This window comes from Rhinopithecus bieti, unplaced genomic scaffold (assembly GCF_001698545.2).
Source record: "Rhinopithecus bieti isolate Rb0 unplaced genomic scaffold, ASM169854v2 scaffold_1037, whole genome shotgun sequence".
In the NCBI taxonomy this organism is placed as follows: Eukaryota; Metazoa; Chordata; class Mammalia; order Primates; family Cercopithecidae; genus Rhinopithecus; species Rhinopithecus bieti.
In genome coordinates, this window is record NW_016803268.1 from 20,907 (window position 1) to 45,253 (window position 24,347).

Genomic DNA, 24,347 nt, shown 5'->3' on the forward strand with positions numbered 1-24,347 from the left:
CCCCCACCCACCCCGAGCGGGTCCTCGCGACTCCGCTTCCGGGCCCCAGGTCTGTTCGCCCTGATTCCCCACCAGCGCCCCCTTCCTGGGCAAAGCCCTGCTGGGGCCCTCCTGGTGGGCACGAGGTGGTCCGGGACAGGGTGACCGGCCCCGCCCTTCCCTTTGCCCGCGGGCGTCGCAGTCCGGCAGGGCAGGATGAGCTCCCGGGCCGCCCCGCGGCTGCTGAGGCTCCAGCGACACCTAGGTCCCCAGGAGGTTAGGGGGCCAGGCCTGGACCTGCAGAGCTCCTGTCCTCTCAGCTGCTTGCGGGGGGCTGAGCGTCCAGGGCCCAGGAATCGGGGCGCGGAGGAGAGCCTAGTTCCGGGAGAACCACCCCAGGGGCTGGAACTGAGGGCCTGGGGGGAGATGGCCATTACGTGGGGGCGTGGGTGGGAGAGTGGGTGTCCCCAGTGGGGCAGGGGAGCCAGAGGGATTGGTGGGGGAGGGTCGGGAGGCACAGGTCGCGCGCTGTTTACGTTTGGTGCCTTATCAGCTGACTAGGCAGTTCCAGTCACCCTTGCCCCCTGTCCCCTGGGCAGCTGGGAGAACTTGTCCAGAGGGCTGTTTATGCCCCACAGCTGGTGTGGACGCAGGATTGGGGTGGGTGGCCGGGCACAGGGCTCCAGAGGCTCACCTTGGTCTCCTTCTCCTGGCCCAGGGCAGCAGCATGGAGCCTAGGGACAGCCCACTGACCACCCATGTGCTGGACACCGCCTCGGGGCTCCCAGCCAAAGGCCTCTGTCTCCGCTTGTCCTGGCTGGAGGACCACAGCCAGCAGTGGATGGAGCTGAGGACAAGGTAGGAGAGAGGCCCTGGGAGGGGGAGTCCTGCCCTGAGACATGGCGGGAACTAAGGAGCCAGGTAGTGAGGCTAGAGGGTGGAGCTCACCGCTGCTGACCCTCCTCTCAGCCTGGGTTGGGGATTAGGTTGGGAGCTCTCCCTTCTGCTTCTCTCAGCCCGTTTCCTCTGAAAATACAGGGATGAGGAGAGGAGCTGTTTCCTCCCTCCCTCCAGCCTCAGGCCCCTGTGACCCTGATGGGGTGGGAGTGAGTTTCTGCCTATCCCTGGCAGCGCGAGGGTGGGGGGTGGTGGTTAGGTGAGGCCTGAGGTGGAATCGAAGACCTCACTGTCACTGAGATCACGGTAACCTTGGGTAACCTTGTGACAGGCAGTACGCTGGACACTATTTCCACTCTTTTCATTCTCCATACACCCCGTGGGCCAGCACCATACTTACCCCTTCTACACACATGGGAAGACTGAGGCAGCAAGCCCAGGTACATGCTAGGATTCCCAGCCAGGCCTGAGGGGCAGTGTGTCCCTCAGCCTCCATGGGGTCTTGCCCACTGCCCCAGGCACAGGCTCTGCGGGGCACTTCCAGAGGCAGATGTCACCTGCCCAGGCCTTATGGCCCCTGCATGAGAGGCAGGCCCCTCCCTTCCAGCCGGAAGGATAGGGCTGGGCCCATAGGATCAGAGTCTGACTGTGCCGGTCCTCATTTGGTCCTTCACAAAAGCTGAGACATGAGGGGTCCAGGTCCCACGTGAGAAATTAGGACGGCACTGTGTGGGCTGGGCGTCCGTGGTGGGTCACAGAGACCCATTCCCCCCATGCACACATGCTATGTTTTGTTTTGTTTTGGAGACAGAGTTTCTCTTGTTGTCCAGGCTAGAGTGAAATGGTGTGATATCGGCTCACTGCAACCTCTGCCTCCTGGGTTCGAGATTCTCCTGCCTCAGCCTCCCAAGTAGCTGGGATTACAGGCACTCACCACCACCCCCAGCTAATTTTTGTATTTTCAGTAGAGACAGGGTTTCACCATCTTGGCCAGACTGACCTTGAACTCCTGACCTCGTGATCCACCTGCCTTGGCCTCCCAAAGTGCTGGGATTACAGGTGTGAGCCACCTTGTTCGGGCTTGCTCCTTCTAATCATAGTAGAAGTGCGCACTTTAAAGACCAGCTGGCAAGAATGATGTGAGGTTTTCCAGAGGCGACTATGGGCCAAGCCACAGTTGTTCAGAACCCTGATAAGGGACCAGGGCACATAACACGGACGCTCCGTGGAGCTGGACAGGCCCATTCTGTGGGTGAGAGTTTGGCAGAAAGCCACACACTTTTCCTTTTTTTTTCTTGAGATGGAGTCTCACTCTGTCGCCCAGGCTGAAGTGCAGTGGCCGGATCTCAGCTCACTGCAAGCTCCGCCTCCGGGTTCACGCCATTCTCCTGCCTCAGTCTCCCGAGTAGCTGGGACTACAGGCGCCCGCCACCACGCCCGGCTAGTTTTTTGTATTTTTGGTAGAGACGGGGTTTCACCGTGTTAGCCAGGATGGTCTCAATCTCCTGACCTCATGATGCGCCCGTCTCGGCCTCCCAAAGTGCTGGGATTACAGGCGTGAGCCACCGTGCCCAGCCAGCCACACACAATATTTTAAGTGAAAACCACAGGTTATAAAACAATACAAATAGTATAATCCACTTTATAAGTTTGTAAACAAATATGCATAGAGAAAATCTGGAAAAATACATGCCAGCTATAAAATTGTGGGAGACTTTTCCCTTTTTGCTTCTGCGTGTTGTGATTTCCTAAAGACAGGGCAGTGGTGTCCCTGAACTGCTCTGGAACTGCAGGCCCTAACAGCCCCACTGTGTCTGCTCACCCAAGTCTGACGGGTGGCAGGGCAGTGTCTGAGGCCCACTGGGGTACAGACGCAGGAAAGCTGGGGTGGGGGCTTCTCATCCCCATCTCTGCAGCCTCATCCTCTCCCCAGCTACACAGACCCAGATGGCCGCTGCCCTGGACTCCTGATGCCGGACCAGATGAAGGCAGGCACCTACAAGCTCACCTTCGACACTGAGGGCTACTGGAGGAAGAGGGGGCAGGAAAGCTTCTACCCATACGTGGAGGTGAGAGCCCCGGTGGGATGGAGGGCCTGAGGCCCATGACTCACTGGGATCTGCAGGCCAGGTCCTGCTGGCCGGGCATCATTTAGACAGTGGCCAGACTGGTCCTGGCGGTGGCAGGTAGCTGAGCTCACTTGCTTTGAGCTCCCAAAAGAAAGGTGTCCAGGCAGCAATAGACTCTATGAGGACACACCCATCGCTGACCTGCTCAGGGTCAGGCTTTGTGGGGAGGCTGGGCCACTCATCCCCTCTTTGTTGACACAGCTTTTCATCTGAGCCAACTCCAGTTCTCTGGGCCTGACCTCACTGCCTCACCCCACACTGGAGCCGCCACAGCAGCACCTGACTTATTGGGCTGCAGCTTCTGTGGAGTGTCCCTCTGGTGCAGAGGGTTCACCCCATCCCAGACCCTCAGTCTGGGCTACTGAATTCTCCCAGGTGTGTTGGGGCCAGATAGGTGGTTTGCTGCCATCCCCTTATACTCTCTCCTGGCCCTCTCTCCGTCTCAGGTTGTGTTCACCATCACCAGCAATGCCCAGAAGTTCCACGTGCCCCTGCTGCTGAGCCCCTGGTCCTACACCACCTATCGAGGGAGCTAGAGCGAAGACTGGCAGCAGGAGGCTGTCTACCCTTTCCCGCACGCTGGCTGCACCCACCCAGCCCTCAACAGAGTGGGCTTCATGCTCATCGGGGAGCACTGGTGTCACCAATTCCTGGGAAAGTCCTGGCCCCTTGGAGAATCCCACTGGGCGGCTGTGACTCAGGTGTCAATAAAATCAGTGCCAGCACCTGCAAAGCTGTCCATTTGATGGAACAACAGTGGCATGAAGACAGGCAGCACAGTGCAGCACTGCCCCAGCCCCCAGGTGAGTGCGGGGCACTCCGAGAAGGGGCTGCTGACTGTGGTCGGAGGTGAGACCAGGGAGTAGGCCTGGACACAGCCCGGACATGCACCCAGGGAAGGAAGCAACAGGGACACCATGGGTGAGGGTCCTGCAGGTGGTTCTCCTCCACAGAGCCAGGAATGAGGATGGCAAGAATATGTGAAAAGCTTTCATTTGCTGATGATAAAATCTAAAAAACTTGCTGTCCTTGGTGTGAAAGGGGTTGCCATCCAGAGTGTTCCTAGGCTGGCTCTCTGGGCTGTGGCCCCCCAATGGGGCAGCTACATGGGGGTGCCCACCAGTCCCGCGGGGCCCTGGCCCAGCGTCTGCCCGATCACAGCTGTTTCCAAGGGCTTGAAGCCCACGTTGTCCAGAGGGATCCCGAAGGCCAGCAGCTTTGCCTCGTACGTGCGCAGCAGGTCGTTATGGGCCTGTGGAGACAGGGCAGTGTGAGGGAGCTGAGGATCCTCAGGCTCAGGACCACCAGAGCTGAGTGCAGCTCCGTGGAGGGGCAACGTGAGCATCACAGTGTAGAAGGATAAAGCCAAAGGCTTATCAGTCATTTCCTGTGTGGGACACAGCACCAAGCACCTTCACTGCATTGGCTCAGGTAGCACGACAGGGAGAGGCTGTTCCTATTCCCATTCCACAAATGAGGAGACAGAGGCAGAGGGCAGGGACACTCAGGGCAGAGCTGTGGTCTGGGAGGGCTCTGGGCCCTGGTTGGGTGTTTCCCACTCAGGTTCTTCACGCCCTCCCTGCCCCTGTTGAATGACGTCTGTTACCTTCCCTGGTGGGCACAGCACCTTCTGACTCCCTGCCCAGCGGAAGGGGCTGACCAGGGAAGGGTCCAGGTCCCCCCCTACACCCATCCCAGCAGAGATGTGGCCTAGACAACAGTGCTGTGCCCCAGACCACACAGAATCCAGATGCTCTCGGCTGGGGACAGTGACAGCTGCCTTGTCAAACGAGGTACAAAGTGGGAATGGGTGCGGTCCTCTGAGACCATCTTCATTTAGAACAGGCTGGGCACTGAGGGGGTGGCCCTGAGGGAGGGCCGGGCACATCCGTACCTTACAGACCCGGGCCAGCTCATACTGCAGGTCCTTGATAGTGCTGTTCTTCGATTCCAGAACATCCTGAGGAGAGAGAGGTGATGGAGTTTGAGACTCATCTTTTGGCCGAGGCAATGGGGGTGGCCTGGGGGTTCCAGTGGGGGTCCTCAGAGATGCAGGGAAAAGCAGCCTGGTTTGATGGATGCATCCATCCACACAAAGTCATCAGCAGAAAAAGGTCTCCAAGGGTGGAGAGAAAACAACAAGGAAGAAACAGAGAATTGGGAGCCTGTGCTCGCACAACCTGCATCTCCATCAACAGTCCGAGCCGGGCACAGCCGCTCACGCCTGTGATCCCAGTAGTTTGGGAGGCCAAGGAGGGCAGATGACTTGAGGTCAGGAGTTTGAGACCAGCCTGGCCAACGTTGCGAAACCCCATCTCTACTAAAAATACAAAAAGTAGCCGGGCACAGTGGCTCACACCTGTGTAATCCCAGCTACTCAGGAGGCTGAGGCACGAGAATCGCTTGAACCTGGGAAACAGAGGTCGCAGTGAGCTAAGATTGAGCCACTGCACTCTCGTCTGGATGACAGAGCAAGACACCACCTCAAAAAAACCCCAAAAACGGTCCAGACACACAAGAAATGCAGACGAGGCAAGGGCAGGCAGCATGCAGCCACACGGTGGAGACGGGACACTAAACACCACTCGCATACTGCTTAGATTACATTTCTTAAGGCTTGTGAATGTACTATCTCACTTTTTTTTTTGAGATGGAGTCTCGCCCTGTTGCCCAGGCTGGAGTGCAGTGGTGCGATCTAGGCTCACGGCAACCTCCGCCTCCCAGGTTCAAGGAATTCTCTGCCTCAGCCTCCCAAATAGCTGGGATTACAGGCACCTGCCACCACACCCAGCTAATTTTTGCATTTTTAGTAGAGACAGTTTCACCATCTTGGCCAGGCTGGTCTTGAACTCCTGACCTTGTGATCCGCCTGCCTTGGCCTCCCAAAGTGCTGGGATTACAGGCGTGAGCCACCGCGCCCTGCCATCCCACTTTTTTGTAACAGAAAAAAATAGTCTTCAGCAACGTTGGCCCCACCCAGATGTGGGCAAGGGTTTCACCACCTGGCAAGGCAGGGGGCTTCTTGGGCTCCTGCCTGTGGGGCACTGCTGGGCCCAGCCTGGCTTTACAGCCGTCTCTGCTGCCCACTGACACAGCAGCCCCCTCACACCCCAGCCTGCCTGCAGTGTCCCTGCGGGGGGCCTCTGTCATTTCCCCCAGAAGATTCCTCACTTAGAAGTCAAGGTAACAATGACCAGGAAAGAAGCTGACCCACATTTAGCTCCATCCTCACCCTGGTGCGTGGGCGCAGCTGCAACAACTCTCACAGGCCACGACTGCTCTCTTCACCCTCATTTCGGTGGCTCAGCAGCAGGCCGGGTGCAGCCGTCAGCCAGGAGCTGGAAACACACCTCCCCCGCCTCCCAGCAGTGACTCCTCACCTGCCTGTGCTCACAGGACCCAGTGCTGAGCAGACCAGCAAAGATGAGTCTTCAGTCTGGGGGCCACAGTGCCTCTGGCCCAGGTGAGGCCCCTCCTGTCCAGCCTTACTGCCTCAGGCCCTGAGAGCCAGGCCATCCCAGATGACCAGGGTCCCACAGGCACCACGGCCCACTGGGCCAGGACCCATGGTTCCCCCATGTGCGAACACCAAGTCACCTCGGCCCCTCCCAGCCCCACCTGTGGACTCAGCCTCCTGGCAGTTCTTAAACCCTCTGCCTGTCCCCATTGTGTGCTGGCCCCAACCGGCCCCTCCAGCCCTATGCTCCCCATCAGCAGCAGAGTGGGCTCTGATCTGGTTCCCCCTGCCCAGCCCTTCCATAGTTCCCAACTGGCCCGAAACTCAAAGGCACAGCTGACAGGCCTTTCAGAACCAGCCTTTTCAACCCAGTCCTGCATCTGTCCAACACCTGGGTGCCCCCAGGGCGGCTCAGCGAGGGGCTCACTACTATGACTGTGCCACTGCACTCCAGCCTGGGCGACACAGCAAGACTCGCAGAAAAAAAAAAGACATTAGGTGACTTGAATGAGGTTAACCCTTGGCCTGGTGTCAGCGATGAGCACATGGATTTGTGTTCAGCTGAACTGCATGTGGACCAATCACCTTAAAAACGCCATCTGTGGCCTTGTGGCCGGAACCTCCATCTTCCAATAATTCGCCCAAATGACAAACACAAAGGGAAAGAGGAGAGGCACCCGATACACGTTCTCTGGCTTTTTAGAAAACAGAGTTGTTCCTCTGGCCACGTACATGCGAATCTGTAAGAAAGCTGATACTGCAGACATCAAGGGAATGGGTACTGTTCCAAAAGGAAGCCCCACAAGTGCTGCCATGGCTGAACTGGGGAGTCTGCAGTGTTCCCCAGCACGCTGCTGGCATTGTTATAAACAAACAAGGGCAAGATTCTTGCCGAGAGAATTAAGGTGTGTATTGAGCACACTGAGCACTCTAAGAGCCGAGACAGCTTCCTGAAATGCGTGAAGGAAAATGATCAGAAGAAGAAAAGCCGAAGAGAAAGGTACGTGGGTTCAACTGAAGCGCCAGCCTGCTCCACCCAGAGAAGCAGCTTTGTGAGAACCAACGGGAAGGAGCCCAAGCTGCTGGAACTTCTTCCCTGTGAATTCATGGCATCATAGGTGTTAAAAAAACACAAGACCTCTGGACTATAAAATGTTTCTCTTCAGTGAGTAGAAGTATGGCACCCTCTCCCCCAAAGAAATATTTAAAGCAAATTTTAATTGTGTCCTAATTCATTATGTAATGTCTTTACTACTCAAATGTAATGTATTTCTTGCCGAAAGACGTGAGGTAGCTTATTGTGCAACAAATTACCCAGCTGGTTAGAAAATGGCCAGGTATCCAGGCACGGTGGCTCACACCTGTAATCCCAGCACTCTGGAAGGCCAAGGTGGGCGGAGCACAAGGTGAGGAGTCCGAGATCCACCTGGACAACATGGTGAAACCCCATCTCTACTTAAAAAAATACAAAAATTGCCAGGCGCAGTGGCTCACACCTGTAACTCTAGCACTTTGGGAGGCCGAGGTGGGCAGATCATGAGGTCAGGAGTTTGAGACCAGCATGACCAACATGGTGAAACCCCATTTCTACTAAAAATACAAAATTAGCCAGGCGTGGTGGTGCACGCCTGTAATCCCAGCTACTCAGGAGGCTGAGGCAGGAGAATCGTTTGAATCCAGGACACGGAGGTTGCAGTGAGCCAAGATCACGCCACTGCACTCCAGCCTGGGCAACAGAGAGAGACTCCGTCTAAAAAAAATTAGCTGGGTGCTGTGGCGGGCACCTGTAATCCCAGCTACTCAGGAGGCTGAGGCAGGACAACTGCTTGAACCTGGGAGGCAGAGGTTGCAGTGAGCTGAGATGGCGCCACTGCACTCCAGCATGGGTGACAGAGCAAGACTCCTGTCTCGGGGGGGGGGAAAAAAGAGAGATTTCAGAAGAAAATGGCCAGGTATTATGTATGAACTATTTGTACTCGTTTAAAGATAGTCCCTCTAAATCATCAAGGAAGAAATGAAATAATTTACACACAAAAAAAAAGCCATCTGTGGCTGGGTGCGGTGGCTCATGCCTGTAATCCTAGCACTTTAGGAGGCCGAGGCGGGCGAATCACTTGAGGTCAGGAGTTCAAGACCAGCTTAACCAACATGGTGAAACTCCGTCTCTACTAAAAATACAAAAATTAGCCGGGCGTGGTGGCGCATGCCTGTAATCCCAGGTACTCAGGAGGCTGAGGCACGAGAACCACTGGAACCTGGGAGGCAGAGGCTGCAGTGAGCTGAGATCATGACACTGCACTCCAGCCTGGGCAACAGAGCAACACTTAGTCTTGAAAACAAACAAACAAAAATGCCATCGGTGATAGTTCTCAGGATAAAAGATGCTCGCCCAGACAGTGAGCAGCCTCAAGCCTATGTCCCAGGCATCTGTTCCACTGAAGGACGAGTCCAGCACAAAGACAGATGGGTACCCTGTGGCCCGAAGGCTGCATCTCTGTGACAACCCAGCTTCCCTGTGCTGGGCTGCTGGTAGAGGCTTCAAGACCAGCTGTTTCCAGCTCAGGGGCAGCAGCTGGGCCAGGGGCACATGTCATCCAACTTGGAGGGCCCCGAGGAAGCCACAGGCCTGGCCTCACCTGGCCAGGATTCCAGTGTCAGTCAAAGACCCTTTGCCCTGTGTCCTGTTCCTTCTGTGACTTCCCCCAACGAGGTCCAGGGAACAGAGGCAAGGCCCAGGTCCAGAAGCTAGACACAGGTAAGAGACCACCTGTGAGGCAGTTGCAGGCTCCAGCCTCCTCCTGATCCTCCAGCTGATGCTGTTTCTCCCTGTGGGGGGCCCAGGCCTCATCTGCTTTCTTTACTGCCCTCGCCCATGCCAGGGACACCCTAGCAGAGCAGCACCATAAATAACTGTGACACAGAATGAGGGAATGTTCTGGGCTCTGCTTAGACTTCATGTCCCCAGTACCTGCAAAGGTGGGGTCAGGCTCCCCAGGCTCCCACGGCCCTGCACTTACCCCATCCGAAACTGTCCATGTCCTAAACCAGCCCATCTCAGGGCCTCCCGGTACCATCTCTGTCCCAGGATGTGGGTGGTGCCCTGGGCTGAGAGCTCAGGAAGTACTGCCATCCTTCAGGCCTGTGTCTGGGTCTGTTACCACCAACAGAGGAGTTCAGGCCACAGAGATTCCAAGAGTGGCTTTTCCACTCCCAAGGCCATCCTCAGGCTGCACTTAGATGACTAGAGCCTTACGTGCTCAGAAGAGCCAGACCCGAGAACTGGAGTGGGCAGAGGCTCAGAGGTTAGGAGTCACCATGAGGTCACACAGGGGCAAGGGAAGATCCAAGAGAGACTTGACCAGAACTGATGAGAAGAGGCTGCCGGTGCAGACGGTGAGAGGCATCCATGCCTACAGCACCCCGCTCTGTTCTCAGGCCACAGGAAACCCATGAATGCCCCCTCCCCAGTGGTTAACCGAGGGGTCTCTGTGCCCGTCTGAGGGGGAATAGCACAGAACTGAAGACCCTTGCCACACGGAAGAGGCTGCCCACTGGGGGGCCAGGAGCCTGTCTAGGGCCTACCTCAAGCTTGCGGGACACCAGCGTCAGGGCTGCGGGGTCCAGGTTAGAGGCAGCCAGGACCTCATTGAACTGCACCTCCTTCTTCTCCACAGCAGCACTCAGAGCCTGTAGCTTGCGCTCTAGCACCAGGTTCTTGAAGCCTGTCTTCTGCTGCACCTCCTGGATGGCTGCAGTGAACTTCCGGTAGAGCTCGTCCCGCTCCTGCTGCACCTGCAGGGACAGCGCTGGGGTGGGCGATGAGGCTCCTCACCTGGGGACATCTCGCTGGCAAGACGCTGCCTCCCACCTCTGCACCTGCCTGGAACATGCTGCTTCTATGGGAGGTGGCTTTCCAATAACGCCCACTCCCACCGCGCCCGCTCCCACCGCGCCCGCTCCCACCGTGCCGGGGTGTGGGCCACACTGCCTGCACCCTGGCCCTCCACTCCCACAGCACCGGGGTGTGGGCCACACTGCCTGCACCCTGGCCCTCCGAACAGCCGCCACACAGTGGAAGGCAGGAGGAAAACATCGGCACGAGCCCTCCTCTCAGGAAGGTGTCTCTGGAAGCTGTGAGTGTCCTGGCGAGAGCTAGAGCAGCCCCACCCTGAAAGCTGCTCCATGGGTGGCCGAGGCCGGTCTTGCCCGAGTGAGGGCTGTGGGCTCAGGTGAGATGTGAGATCCAGGGCATCCAGCAGGCAGAGCTTGCAGGTGGCACCCCTTGGAGGATGTGCTCCCTTGGCCCGCCCCAGATCCTGGCATCACAGGACAGATGCTGTCTGCCCCCATAAATGGCGGATCTGGAGCATGGCCTTGGAGCCAGCTGCCTGCCGGCCAGTAAGACTATTCTTTTTTACCTCCTAACTCTTCTACTTATTAATTGCACATTCTAAAAAAAATCTAGACCTGGTTGAAGACTATAAAAAAGTGAACACCCTGAGCAGGGCACGGTGGTTCACGCCTGCAATCCCAGCACTTTGGGAGGGTGAGGTGGGTGGATCACCTGAGGTCAGGAGTTCGAGACCAGCCTGGCCAACATAGTAAAACCCCATCTCTATCAAAAATACCAAACATTAGCTGGGCATGGTGGCAAGCGCCTGTAATCCCAGCTACTCGGGAGGCTGAGGCAGGAGAATTGCTTGAACCCAGGAGGTGGAGGTTGCAGTGAGCCAAGATCACGCCATTGTACTCCAACCTGAGCAACAAGAGCGAAACTCCATCTCAAAAAAAAAAAAAAAAAGTGAACACCCTTAACCCCAGTTCCCAGAGGCCACCATTGTGAACACTTGGTGTGACCCCTTCCAGAATGTTCTCTATACATGTAAAAACATTTATGACTGTTTGGAAGAAAACAGGATGCTAAAATACTGCAGCTTTTTTCAAAGCATGACCTGTGATACCTGGAGCACCTCCAAGACAGCACCTGGCCCCTTCTCACGGCTGTTAGTTAGAATTCCCCAGATTTGTTTAAATCCAATTCCCTGTCCACAGGCACGTGGATTATAAGTGCCTTTGGGCCGGGTGCAGTGGCTCACGCCTGTAATCCCAGTTGGGAGGCCAAGGCGGGCGGATGGCAAGGTCAAGATATCGAGACCATCCTGGCCAACACGGTGAAACCCTGTCTCTACTAAAAATACAAAAAATTAGCCAGGTGAGGTGGCGGGCGCCTGTAGTTCCAGCTACCCAGGAGGCTGAGGCAGGAGAATCACTTGAACCTGGAAGGCGGAGGTTGCAGTGAGCCGAGATCGCGCCACGGCACTCCAGCCTGGCGATGGAGTGAGTCTCCATCTCAAAAAATAAAAATAAATAAGTGCCTTTGGTCTCTAAATTTTGCTGACAAATTTGAGCTCTCAGTTCTCTAGGAAGAGACACTGACTTTGACACTGTCAGGAACCACATTCAAATGGAAGAAAATATGGCAGGGAACAAGACTCCAACCCAGGCACGTCTCTGCTCTCCTCTTCCCAATAATGTCCACCTCAAAACTCACAGGGAGGAGGAAGGGCCCCTAACACAGCAGTCCTCAGAGTCTCACTGGGGCACCCTTCCCTTAGGTGCCAAGAGTTGGCGCAGCCTAGCAGTGCACATCATGTAGGACCTGAGGTGTCTCTGAAGGTGGGGCTAGATCTGACAGACAGATGGGATGTTTCCAAGGGGCGAATCCTACAACCGTTTGTGTTCATAAATTTCAATTAGGTTAGAGAACAAAAACAGCACATGTAACTGCAGCTCAAGATAAGATGCTCTGGCCACGCACACCACAGACAAAGCCTTGAGGGCCCCATGGTGCAAGGATTGGTCATTGGCCAGAACTTTGAAACTCAACAGAGGCAAGGAGTCTCTTTGAGGGACAGAGACGGGACCAAGCATCCCTACCACTCACTGGCAATCTCGGAAGTGCACACGAAATGAAATGTTTTCCCCCCAGTCACTTCTGCAAAGGTTTAAACCTGTCAGATCTGGTGCAGGTAAGGATGGAGACGGCCCCTCTGCACCCTGGCAGGTGTGTGACTCAGAGCAGCCCTCTGGACAGAAGATCAGAACGCTCAACACAGACCCCTCAGACCCAACAATCCCACTGCTAGGAACTGGTTTTCCTAAGAAGCACACAAGTGCACAAAGACAAATTTAAAAGGATTGAGGCAGCAATGCTTATAACCGCAGAGGATTAGAAACGGGGAGTCAGCTAAATGATCAAACATTCATGAAATGCAGCACCACGTGGCTGTGAAAAGGATGAAACAGCTTCCTGTGTGCAGCCTGATACATTGTGAGATTAAAAAGCAAGTTGTGCTTATGGCCTGATCCCGTGTTCGTAACACACAAAGTCACATCCACACTAGAGCATGCAGGAAACCTGGAAGGGAGCTCATAAAACTCGCCAGCGTGAGGCGCTGGAGGCTAATTTTCACTTACACTTAAGACCCCATGACTTCTTTACAATGAGAAGGTAATAGGGTAGGACTTAGAAACATAAACCCCTGGAAGAAAAGAGTTGCTGCAGGGGCCAGGCATCCCTCATGTGCTTTGAGAGGTGAGCTCTTAAGGGGCCAAAAGTCATGTGTGATCTGCTCCCCATGAGACCTCAGGCCTTCTGCAGGATATGCATGTGGAATAGGCCAAAGGTTTTTGCTTCTTAGAAGCTGTGGAATGAGTTACAGGGAATAGGGCTCCCAGCTTCAGAACCCAAAACCTGGCCAAGGTATCTGAAGCTGGTCCAGAGGCCAGGGCCACAAGGAGAGCCCCGTCCCTGACTAGCAGGGGTGCCACCCCCCACTGCAGGGCCAGCCTGGTGCCCACTCACCTTGGTGAACCGCTGCTCTAACACTTCATGCTCCCACTGCAAGTCTTTCAGCTCTTTCTCCGTGACTTTCAAACGGGCTTTTGTGCACTGGAGGAAAAACAGGGAGTAGGGGATAGAAAGTATTCAAGATTCACAGTTATCCAAGTAACGCAGGCTCCTGGGAGATGGCAAGGCCAAAAATAATCGCCAGAAAAACGTGGTTCCAGGACACAAGCAGCTGAGCCCCACCAAGGCAGGTCAGTAGCACACGGTGGAAGATGAGGGCCTTGTCTCCAAAACACCCCCAGACTTTACTTTCCCCAGGAGAACACAAGGCAGAAAAAGGAGAAATGCAGGCCTCCCCCATCTCCCTTCCTGCTCCTGTGATGCTCCTTCCTCCTGAGTATAGGCTAACTCGTGCCAAGGAAGGAGAGGAATCCAGCAGGAAACTCACAAGCAGGATCTGCTTGTCCCTCTGGTAGTTGGCGAGCTGCTTCTGCATCTCGTTCATCTCCTCCCGAGCCTTCTGGAGAGGGTCTGCCAGGCGCTTGTTCTGCATAGACACCTCTGCCATCTCCCTCTCCAGGTGGTCCTCCTTCTTCCGCATGTCCTCCATCTGCTCCTGCAGGCACAAACACAGGCCCGGCAGGGGCTCAGCAGGCAGAACCAAAGGGGCTGTGGCCTGCAGGGTGAGAGCTGGGTGCGCTCCTGCCCATCACCAGATCCTGCCAGCCTCAGGCATGCTAGCACCTAGACCTGTTCTATGTATAAACAGTATTTCTGCAGCTTCAATTTATTCTGAGTTTTCTGGGAATGCAGCTTCCATGCACACTGAGGGACTACCTTTTGTTCAAGATTCCACCAAGGGCCGTTGTCTACTGTAGAAAATCCTGTCACTGCCAGCATGTAGTGACGATGACACCTATCCACTCCAGCCATATCATGTCACTCACTGCAGTTCCACCCGAGCTTTTACAAATCAGAATACACTTGATTACTTCCCCCTCTGCACTAGGGTGAGGGCAATATCCTGACTGCTTTTAACAATAGGTAGAGATAGGTTACATTATTTAGAAATTTCAATTAAGGATACAAGAGGGGCATTGTCAAATAATCTTATAAAAACTATCGGGGGTGTTGGGGTGGAGAGCTGGGGTCTGGATCCCCAGGACTCTGCAGCCCACATTCTAGGACAGGCAGAGTGTGTCTCCCCAGCCCACCCAGGCGCAGCACCTTGAGGGAGCTGATGAGGGCCAGGTTGTTGAGGGTGATGTCATTGTAGTATTTCTTCATGTCGGTGAAGGCCTCCTCGTGGCGCTGCATCAGCGTGTTGATCTGGCTGTTCTTCCTCTCCTCCACTTCGTGGAGCTCAGTCTTTCTCCGCAGGTCGAGCTCGTCCCTCAGCATCTTCATCTTCTTATCATACTTGGCCTCAATTTCTGAAAGGCAGCAGCAAACAGCAGCTTGGCAGAGGAAGAAGTGGTGCCCCTATGGCTACAGAACATGGAGCCTGTAAACAGGGGCCCAAAACGCCCATTGTGGTCAGAACAGCTTTGCAAGCAAGCTCTGCAAGAGAACAGAGGGGTTTAGACTGAGTGTTTTCTGCTGATGCTCATACTCAGCACACACACCACTGTCGGCCTGCCTTTGCCAGCGACAGGCATTGCTAATCGCTCCCTGCACTGGGGGTGCCAACAGCTGCATGTCAGCTGACCCCAGTGAGCAGTAAGCAAGGCCTGTGTGGCCATCCAGCCACAGACTATCTGCTTTTATTAGTAAAACAGACTGCTGAAATTGGAGCCTTCTCAGACCAGGAGCCATGGAGAAGACTATTTTAAAAATGCTGCCCATGGCACTGAATAGCTACCACCTGCTGATAACTACTGATTTTAGCTAGGAGTGGGCAAGTGTGTGGTAATCACAGCCTCCCAAACTCACATGGAAACAGGTTGTTCTGGGATTCTGAGTGGGCCTACTGGCCTTGGAAACTTCCACATTCTTTCTCTTGCCTCGGCTGTTTTCATCTAGTTTGTGTTCCCTGAGTTAACGAGCTCTGGAGGTAAATTCCTTTCGGATGGAGGAGGGCTAGGGAGGGTGTCTCTGGCACCGTCCTACACAACGAGCACATGAGAAACTGACCTCGAACTTGCCTCTCAAAATCGTTCCGCATCTTGGTGGTCTCCTCGGCGTGTTTCTGCACAGGTGAAAAGAGGCTGTTACTGCACAGCCAGACACAGAGGCAAGCCCACTCCCTTCAGGCTGACCCTGTTCCTCAACTCCATGAAAAACCCAGCCCCACAAACCCCATTTTGCCGCTGGCTACTGGGTTCCCCTCACCTCCAGGTTCATGAAATATGCCCAGAGTAACACAGTTTTGTTCACCTGCACGTTTCCTAACTCACCTCCCACAACTAACGTCGCCTCTAAGCTTCAGAGAACATGAACAGACGTCATGAGCGCTGAACCCAGCTTGGTTCCCTCACCAAACCATCCCACAGCCTGGAGAGCTGCAGCCACATCCACACAGAGCTGTGGGGTCTCTCCAGGTGCCGTGTGTAGTTTCCAACCTGCTGCACTGCTGCCTAAAGCAGCATTTTCAAAGTATTCACGCCTGTCATCCCAGCACTTTGGGAGGCAGAGGCGGGCTGACCACCTGAGGTCAGGAGTTCGAGACCAGCCTGACCGACATGGAGAAACCCCATCTCTACTAAAAATACAAAATTAGCCGGGTGTGGTGGCACACACCTGTAATCCCAGCTACTCAGGAGGCTGAGGCAGGAGAATTGCTTGAATCCAGGAGGCGGAGGTTGTGGTGAACTGAGATGACCCCACTGCACTCCAGCCTGGGCAACAAGAGCAAAACTCCATCAAAAAGAAAAACAAAGAAAGATTAGGTGGGTGTGGTGGCTCATATCTTTAGTCCCAGCTACTTGGGAGGCTAAGGCAGAAGGATCACTTGAGACTAGGAGTTCGACGCTGCAGTGAGCTACGACTGTACCATTGCACTGCAGCCTGGGAGACAGAGTGAGACTTCATCTCTAAAAATAAATATATATATTTTAAAATAAGCAATTATTATATATTATATTGAAATACACATTATATATTAAAATTTGCATTAAAAATTAATTTCTTTTTTTTTGAGACGGAGTCTCGCTGTCACCCAGGCTGGAGTGCAGTGACGCCATCTCAGCTCACTGCAAGCTCCACCTCCCAGGTTCACGCCATTCTCCTGCCTCAGCCTCCCGATTAGCTGGAACTACAGGCGCCCGCCACCACACCCAGCTAATTTTTTTGTATTTTTAGTAGAGACGGTGTTTCACTGTGTTAGCCAGGGTGGTCTCGATCTCCTGACCTTGTGATCTTCCCGCCTTGGCCTCCCAAAGTGCTGGGATTACAGGCGTGAGCCACCACGCCCGGCCAATTATTTTTAAAGCAGCAATCTTTCTTTTTTTTTGAGACAGATTCTCACTCTGTTGCCCAGGCTGGAGTGCAGTGGCACAATCTCGGCTCACCACAACCTCCGTCTCCCAGGTTCAAGCGATTCTTCTGCCTCAGTGTCCCAAGTAGCTTGGACTACAGGCACGCACCACCATGCCTGGGCAATTTTTGTATTTTTAGTAGAGACAGGGTTTCACCAACTTGGTCAGGCTGGTCTCAAACTCCCAACCTTGTGATCCGCCCGCCTCGGCCTCCCAAAGTGCTGGGATTACAGGTGTGAGCCACCACACCCGGCCTAAAGCCGTATTTTTACCCAACAGGAAACTCTGATTCTGTAACAATACCATATCCAGGACCTGGATTAAGACCAGATAATTCTGGAGGGTTCAAGACTTCAGCACTCTTACGCTTTGCTGCAAAGTCAGCAATATCACCAAGTTTCTTCCAGATTCAGTTGAGGCTGGACTGCTTCCAGGCATGAGGCAAATGTGTTAGGAAAGTCTCCTCAAGCCAGCAGCCAGGAAGAACCTTAGTCAGACACAACTCTCCTCTGCCCAGGTTCTCAGAGGGCAATCGACTCTCCCAGGGTCAAAGTCCCACTCCTCACCACAGCTTTCAAGGCGGACAAGCTCTGACCCCTCTCCCCCAGTGTTCTCCTCCTTGTTACTCTGGGCCTTCCCACTGGCCCATGCCCTCTCCCAGCTGGTCACCTACTTGTACAAAACTGCACCCCATCTCTCCCCACTTTGCTCCTTCTGTGGCACTCTTCCCCACCAGATACTCTGTTGTATCTGACACATTTATTTTGTCTTCCAGCTCACCTGTTGTCTCTCCTTTCTAGACCATCAGCCCCAGTCAGGCAGGCGTTTTGTCAGAGATCAGATCAGGACCTAGCAGCTAGTGGACACTCAGCCAGTGAGTTCTTTCCTTTTTGTTTTGTCTCACTCTGTCACCTAGGCTGGAGTGCAGAGGCGCAATCCTAGCTCATACAGCCTTGACTTTCTGAGCTCTAGGGACCCTCCACCTCAGCCTCCCAAGTAGCTGAAACTATCGGCAGGAGCCACCACACCAGTTAATGGTTTCTTAATTTTTAGACATGGGGTTCAACTATTTCACCCAAGCTAGTCTCAAGTTATTGGCCTCAACCAATTCTCCCACCTAACCCTCCCAAGTGCTGGGATTATGGGTGTGAGTCACTCAACCAGGTGCACAGATGAATTTAGTGCTGCCCTGGAAACCCCCTGCCTCAAAAGTAAAAATCAGACCAGCTTGTGTGACAAACTGTCACAGCTGCCCAGGAGTCAACACACTGGACATTTTCATGGTTGGTTTGCATTCTACTAAATGCATTTGACACTATTCCCTAGGAAAAGTCTCTGGGTGTCAGGTGTCAGCAGCACATGAAAGATCCTAAGCTGGATTTTTTTCTTCGGGGACATCAATTTTTTGCTCAGATCTGAAACAGAATTCTGTACTTGGTCCCAAAATGGAGTTTGTTTGGATGCATGCTTTAAAAAAATTTTTCAACAAATTGCAAAAATGCAGAAGGTCTTACACAAAAACATGAATTCCCAGTTGCTGTTGAATCAACAGGAGTTCATGCAGCACTAGGCTCGCCGTCCCAACCACCTGTCAGCCTCCACATGCCCCCGCCACACCTACCAGCCGTAGGTTCTTCACCACCACCTCATTGGCCAGCTCCTGCTCCTTGAGCTCCACCTTCAGTGCCCGCATGTCCTTGCGCAGCACACCCTCCTGTGTGCGGTGCTCCTTCTGTGCCAGCTTCATGACTACGGTGCCCTCAGCCTTCATCTCAGTCAGGTTGTTCTGGTGCTCATACAGCAGGTGCTTCACTTTCTGCTTGTACACCTGCAGGACAAAGGGAGTACCACCTGCTCACCTGCACCACACCTATACCACACCTCCTCACTTGTCCATACCTGTACACACCAGTCACCTGTACCACACCTGTACAGTTCCTCACCTGCACATTCCTGTACATACCTGGTCACCTGAACCACACCTGTACCACACCTCCTTACCTGTACATACCTGTACACTCCCACTCACCTGCACCGCAACAGTACCACACCTCCTCACCTGTACATACCTGTACACTCCCACTCACCTGCACCGCACCAGTACCACACCTCCTCACCTGTCCGTACCTGTCCACACCTTGTCACCTGTACCACACCTCCTCACCTGCACATTCCTGTACACACCTGGTCACCTGTACCACACCTGTACCACACTTCACCTGTACATACCTGTACACTCCTGCTCACCTGCACCACACCTGTACCACAACTCCTCACCTGCATATTCTTGTACACACCTGGTCTCCTGTATCACACCTGTACCACACCTCCTCACCTGTACATACCTGTACACTCCTGCTCACCTGCACCACACCTGTACCACATCTCCTCACCTGTCCATACCTGTACACACCTGCTCACCTGCACCACACCTGTACCACATCTCATCTGTCCGTACCTCTACACACCTGGTCACCTGCACCACACCTGTACCACGCCTCACCTGTACATACCTGTACACTCCTGCTCACCTGCACCACACCTGTACCACACCTCCTCACCTGTCCATACCTGTACACACCTGGTCACCTGCATGACACCTACTCACCTGTCCATACCTGCACATACCTGGTCACCTGTACCACACCCCCTCACCTGTCACCTGCATATTCCTGTACAGACCTGGTCTCCTGCACCACACCTGTACTATACCTCCTCACCTGTCATACCTGTAGACACCTGCTTACCTGCACACACCTCCTCATCTGCACATACCTGCCCCACCTGCTCACCTCCCCACGCCTCACCTGCACACGCCTCCTCACCTGCCCACGCCTCCTCACCTGCACACACCTCGTCACTTGCATCCACCTCACCTGTACACAGCTACACATGCCTGTTCACCAATGCAAACCTGTACACTTGAGGCACAGAGTAGGACACCAAGGCTGGGAGGTGAGGTGCATCCCCAGCTCATGGGGTGTTAAGTGGCAGAGCTGAGTTGCAAACAGGCCAGTCTGCCCCCAGAGCCCATACTCCTTCCAGGTTGTGGAAACTGCATTTCAAACCCTCAGGACCTGCAGGTTCTCTCCCTCAGCCTTTTATAAAAAACACTTTTAGGGCTGTGACTCCTAAAGCCAAGAACAGAAAATGTCCCGCCTGCACCCTCACTGGGTCCAGCTCCTCTGCAGCTGTGTGGTGACCACGTGGCCACAGGCAGGCTGGCCCCACTCACCTTGATCTCCACCTGGTGCCTCTCCTCAGCTTCTTCCATCTCCCGGTCTTTGTTCCGCAGTTCAGCCTTCTTCTCCTCCAGCTGCCTCCGTGTGATCTCCCAGAAGGTGTGGATCTTGTCCCGCTCCAGCTGGAAGTAGTTTCGCTCCTCCCGCTCGCGGTCCAGCTCCTCCCGGATGCGGCTGACATGCTCCTCCACCTGGCCAGGTGCAGTGGGTCAGGTGAGGCACTGAGCAGGGGCCCATGCACGGCAAAGGGGCGTGTGGCCGAAGAAAGGCAAGGAAGAAAGAGGGAGGACTCAATTTCACCTAAAAATAAACAGCTGAATGTAAAAAAGTTAAAATATAAGGCTAGGAAGCTCCAGAGACAGAATACATTCAGCAAATGGAAGAATTCTCTTCAATTTGGCCAACAATCATAAAATAACTATATCCTTTCATCCATTCCTGAGAATTTATGCCTAAGAAATTTCTCAAAAGAAATATAAGAACATCTTGCTCAAAGATATTACCCACACCATTATTACAACAGCAAAAATATCAAAAAGGAAATAATCTAAGACCAGTTTAAACCGGGAAATGAGCGAGGCACAGTGGCTCTCGCCTGTAACCCCAGCACTCTGGGAGGCCGAGGTGGAAGGATCCCTTGAGCCCAAGAGTTTAAGACCAGCTTGGGCAACATAGAAAGACCTCATCTCTGCAAAAAAATTTTTTTAATTAACCAGGCATGATGGCACCTCTAGTCTCAGCTACTGGGAAAGCTGAGGTGGGAGGGTCACTTAAGCTCAGGAGGCTGAGGCTGCAGTGAATTACGATCATGCCACTACACTCAAGCCTGGGTGACAGAGTGAGCTTCTGTCTCAAAAAATACACAAATGGCATGGTGGCTCCCGCCACTCTGGGAGGCCAAAGTGGGAAGATCTTTTGAGCCCCAGAGTTGACCAGCTCAGGCAACATGGCAAAACTCCGTCTCTAACAAAAAAAAAAAAAAAAAATTAGCCAGGAGTGGTGGCACGTGCCTATAGTCCCAGCTACTCAGAAGACTGAGATAGAAGGATTGCTTGAACCTGGGAGGTCGAGGCTGCACTGAGCCGTGATCACATCACTGCATTCCACTTGGGTGACAGAGCGGACCCTGTCTCTAAAAAAATAAATAAATATAGAAATGGTTGGAAAATTAGAACATATCAACTAGGAGAAATATCACATTAACCCAAAACATATACAGGCAAATGATGTAGCAGCATTTAAACAAATTCATATGACAATGCTAAATGAAAACAATTCACCTCTAAAGATATAATGTTAAGCAAAAAACACACATAACCAGCAGACTCCTGACCCTCAAGAGGGTTCAACTGCGAATCTGCAAATAGAAAAAAAAAAGTAGGACAGGCTTCCAGCTTTCTTGGGAGCTCATTTCCCTTAAGAATCAGTTACTGCCAGGCACGGTGGCTCACGCCTGTAATCCCAGCACTTTGGGAGGCCGAGGCGGGCGGATCACGAGGTCAGGAGATTGAGACCATCCTGGCTAACACAGTGAAATCCCGTCGCTACTAAAAATACAAAAAAATTAGCCGGGCGTGGTGGCAGGCACCTGTAGTCCCAGCTACCGGGCAGGCTGAGGCAGCAGAATGGCGTGAACCTGGAAGGCGGGTTCGCACAGTGAGCTGAGATCACGCCACTGCACTCCAGCCTGAGCGACACAGCAAGACTCCGTCAGTATCAGTTACTTTTTGGGCACAGCCCCGGGTCACTTACTGTAAGCCTTTTTCTTTCTCAACAGCACACTCCCCACAGGGAAACCACATTTCTCACCTCAAAAGAAGACAAGACAACGACCAATCAAGAAGGAGCAGCAGGCGGGGTTCTGAGCTCAGGATGCCGGGCGGGGGGCTAGGTTCACATGAGGGAGGCACAGCACCCCCGAATCCAAGCAGTGCCTCAGCACAATGACAAATGTCTTCACGTCACAGACCTTTAGTGTCTCCTGTGCGGAGCCTGAACCAGGGTTTCTGACTGGTCTGTTTGGCTCACACAGTGTTGAGATTTTGCCATCACTCAATATTCAGATTTCTTATAAATATCCAGATTTCCAGCTTCTCTTGGAAAATCAGAAAAAAACAGCACTGAAGTCCTAGGCCCACAGGGCAATCCGCAGTGAACTGACGAAAACTGTCCTCTGCTGCGGGGCAGGAGTCTCCAGGTCGCCCCCATCCCTCCCCACCTGCCTGGACCCTGAAGAAGCCCTCTGAGTCCGTGGCTCAATGTGAATGTGCAGTGCAAGGGCCTGCCCAGTAGACTGCATGCCACTGCCCCACAAGGCCCATCTCCACAGGAATGGGAAGCAAATAGGGAGACGGGCAGCAGCTCACACGTTGGGACAATGCAATGTTCAATCCATTCTCCACCCAGCAGCTCCACACATCTTTCCAGAACACAAACCTGACCCCATCACCTCTCTGCTTAGCCACTGGCTTAAACTGCTAATGCTTTTCCTGCATGTCAAATAAAGCCATTCTTTACCATCGTCCAAGCACCTCTACCCAGCTCCAACTTCAGGACATGTGACTCTTTCAGTCTCCTTCATACTGATTGTTTATCTTACAACTATTAAAAGAAGGTAAGATTAACAATAACACCGAGTTGACACAGTCTTCATGTCCCATGTCGGGTGCCCAAGGGCAGTCGTCCATCAGGGCAGAGACCAGAGGGTGCACCGTGCTTGCCACACGCTGCCGTCTTCAGGAGCCTTTTAGGTAAAATTGTAATTATATAATTATGTTCTGTAGCCCTTAACTACATCCAAATGAAGAAGGGACTTAAACTCCTACAAAGAAACTATAAAAACATCACCTCCTCCCCAAAATAAGCATAGGCAACAAGAAAAAGGCAGCCCTGATGCTATTACTCCTTGTTGGGACTTTTATCAAAACAATGAATGATTAATCAGATTCAGAGGTGATTTTAAGTAAATCATCTTTCCTTTAAACACTTCTTTTTGAGATAATGTTTAATGGCAAATAAAATAAAGGAGAATGCTAAGTATGTGTACTATGGTAAGTCCATACACATCAGGTGCAAAAAAGGGTAAGATGAAGGAGAATACATGAAATTAAAAACAGCTTTCAGATCAGAAAAATATGTCCTTCCACATTCCTACCGCCCTATTACAAAGTTCCTTTTTTTTTTTGAGACGGAGTCTCGCTCTGTTGCCCAGGCTGGAGTGCAGTGGCGCAATCTCGGCTCACTGCAAGCTCCGCCTCCCGGGCTCACGCCATTCTCCTGCCTCAGCCTCCCGAGTAGCTGGGACTACAGGCGCCCACCACGTCGCCCGGCTAGTTTTTTGTATTTTTAGTAGAGACGGGGTTTCACCGTGTTAGCCAGGATGTTCTCGATCTTCTGACCTCATGATCCGCCCACCTCGGCCTCCCAAAGTGCTGGGATAACAGGCGTGAGCCACCGCGCCCGGCCTATTACAAAGTTCTTTAACGGCCTCATTGCCTTTTGGAAAAGACACAGTGCACCCGAAAGCTCTGCCTCTGATGGTAATCACGGGCCACAGGGGCGGGTGTTCTGGCTTGGACAGAACGGAGGATCCACATGGCGAGATGGACAAATGGTGCAGCCACGTGAGAGGTTCATGCAGGCGCCCTGCATGACGCCCACCCACGCCCACCCAAGGACTGGGCCACAGCCCGCTCTGCTCACCTGCTCCTTGCTCATGTCCTCTGGAGCAAGCCCATCCACAATCAGGGTGCCTTTGGCTTTGCCTTTCTTCCCTTTCTTTTTGGGTGCCTTTGGTGGAGATAATGGAGTAAGTGAGAGAGACTCTAACCGCTTCCCCTTCTTGGCTGGCTCTGATTTGCTCCCAGGGACATTTGGCAGAAAAGGCTCTGGAACCGCTCGCCCTTCTGCTCACCTGGAGCACGTCACTGCCCTGAGTGTTCCCACCCTTAACCACACACACATCCTGCTGTTGCATTTGGATAAGCACAAAGGAGAAACCTTCCTTTCGAGGAGAACATTCCTTCTAGAAAAGAGAGGGAACCTAGCCGGGCGAGGTGGCAGGTGCCTGTAGTCCCAGTTACTCGGGAGGCTGAGGCAGAAGAATCGCTTGAACCCGGGAGGCAGAGGTTGCAGTCAGCCAAGATCGCACCATTGCACTCCAGCCTGGGCGACAAAGCGAGACTCCGTCTCCAGCCTGGGCGACAAAGCGAGACTCCGTCTCCAGCCTGGGTGACAAAGCGAGACTCCGTCTCCAGCCTGGGCGACAAAGCGAGACTCCGTCTCCAGCCTGGGCGACAAAGCGAGACTCCGTCTCAA

The 24,347-nt window shown here is 53.5% G+C and overlaps 3 protein-coding genes across 9 annotated transcripts in view; 2 read left to right on the forward strand and 1 right to left on the reverse strand.

The window, feature by feature from the left end:
* The window catches only part of PRDM7 (PR/SET domain 7), a 14,188-nt gene extending 14,044 nt beyond the window's left edge, over window positions 1–144 (forward strand). Inside the window, exon 5 of the mRNA XM_017871008.1 lies at window positions 50–144. Within this exon, the coding sequence (XP_017726497.1) occupies window positions 50–144 (95 nt within the window). The remainder of the gene's footprint in view (window positions 1–49) is intronic.
* On the forward strand, window positions 134–4,024 carry LOC108529057 (5-hydroxyisourate hydrolase-like). Its single transcript, XM_017871136.1, has 4 exons — window positions 134–255; window positions 698–837; window positions 2,810–2,945; window positions 3,452–4,024. The coding sequence occupies exons 1-4, from the start codon at window positions 196–198 to the stop codon at window positions 3,539–3,541; spliced, it is 426 nt and encodes a 141-aa protein (XP_017726625.1). The 5' UTR covers window positions 134–195; the 3' UTR covers window positions 3,542–4,024.
* Window positions 2,501–24,347, reverse strand: part of DRC4 (dynein regulatory complex subunit 4) — a 36,324-nt gene continuing 14,477 nt past the window's right edge. For 2 of the 7 annotated variants that reach the window (XM_017871069.1, XM_017871059.1), the window contains 10 exons: window positions 23,733–23,819; window positions 20,024–20,221; window positions 18,410–18,616; window positions 15,446–15,500; window positions 14,540–14,745; window positions 13,761–13,928; window positions 13,328–13,414; window positions 10,045–10,254; window positions 4,900–4,965; window positions 2,501–4,257 (listed from right to left, as the gene is read on the reverse strand). In XM_017871069.1, the coding sequence (XP_017726558.1) occupies window positions 4,108–4,257; window positions 4,900–4,965; window positions 10,045–10,254; window positions 13,328–13,414; window positions 13,761–13,928; window positions 14,540–14,745; window positions 15,446–15,500; window positions 18,410–18,616; window positions 20,024–20,221; window positions 23,733–23,819 (1,434 nt within the window). In that variant the 3' untranslated portion in view covers window positions 2,501–4,107. Of the gene's footprint in view, window positions 4,258–4,899; window positions 4,966–10,044; window positions 10,255–13,327; window positions 13,415–13,760; window positions 13,929–14,539; window positions 14,746–15,445; window positions 15,501–18,409; window positions 18,617–20,023; window positions 20,345–21,782; window positions 22,347–23,732; window positions 23,820–24,347 lie in introns of those variants that run through there. The other 5 variants (XM_017871079.1, XM_017871085.1, XM_017871103.1 and 2 more) reach the window with 5 other exon arrangements.

Excerpts from the sequence above, each read along its gene's own strand:
- LOC108529057 (XM_017871136.1), top strand. The coding sequence starts at position 196 with ATGAGCTCCCGGGCCGCCCCGCGGCTGCTGAGGCTCCAGCGACACCTA. Across the intron at positions 256-697 it reads GACACCTAGGTCCCCAGGAG|GGCAGCAGCATGGAGCCTAG; the intron begins GTTAGGGGGCCA and ends CTCCTGGCCCAG. Across the intron at positions 838-2,809 it reads TGGATGGAGCTGAGGACAAG|CTACACAGACCCAGATGGCC; the intron begins GTAGGAGAGAGG and ends TCCTCTCCCCAG.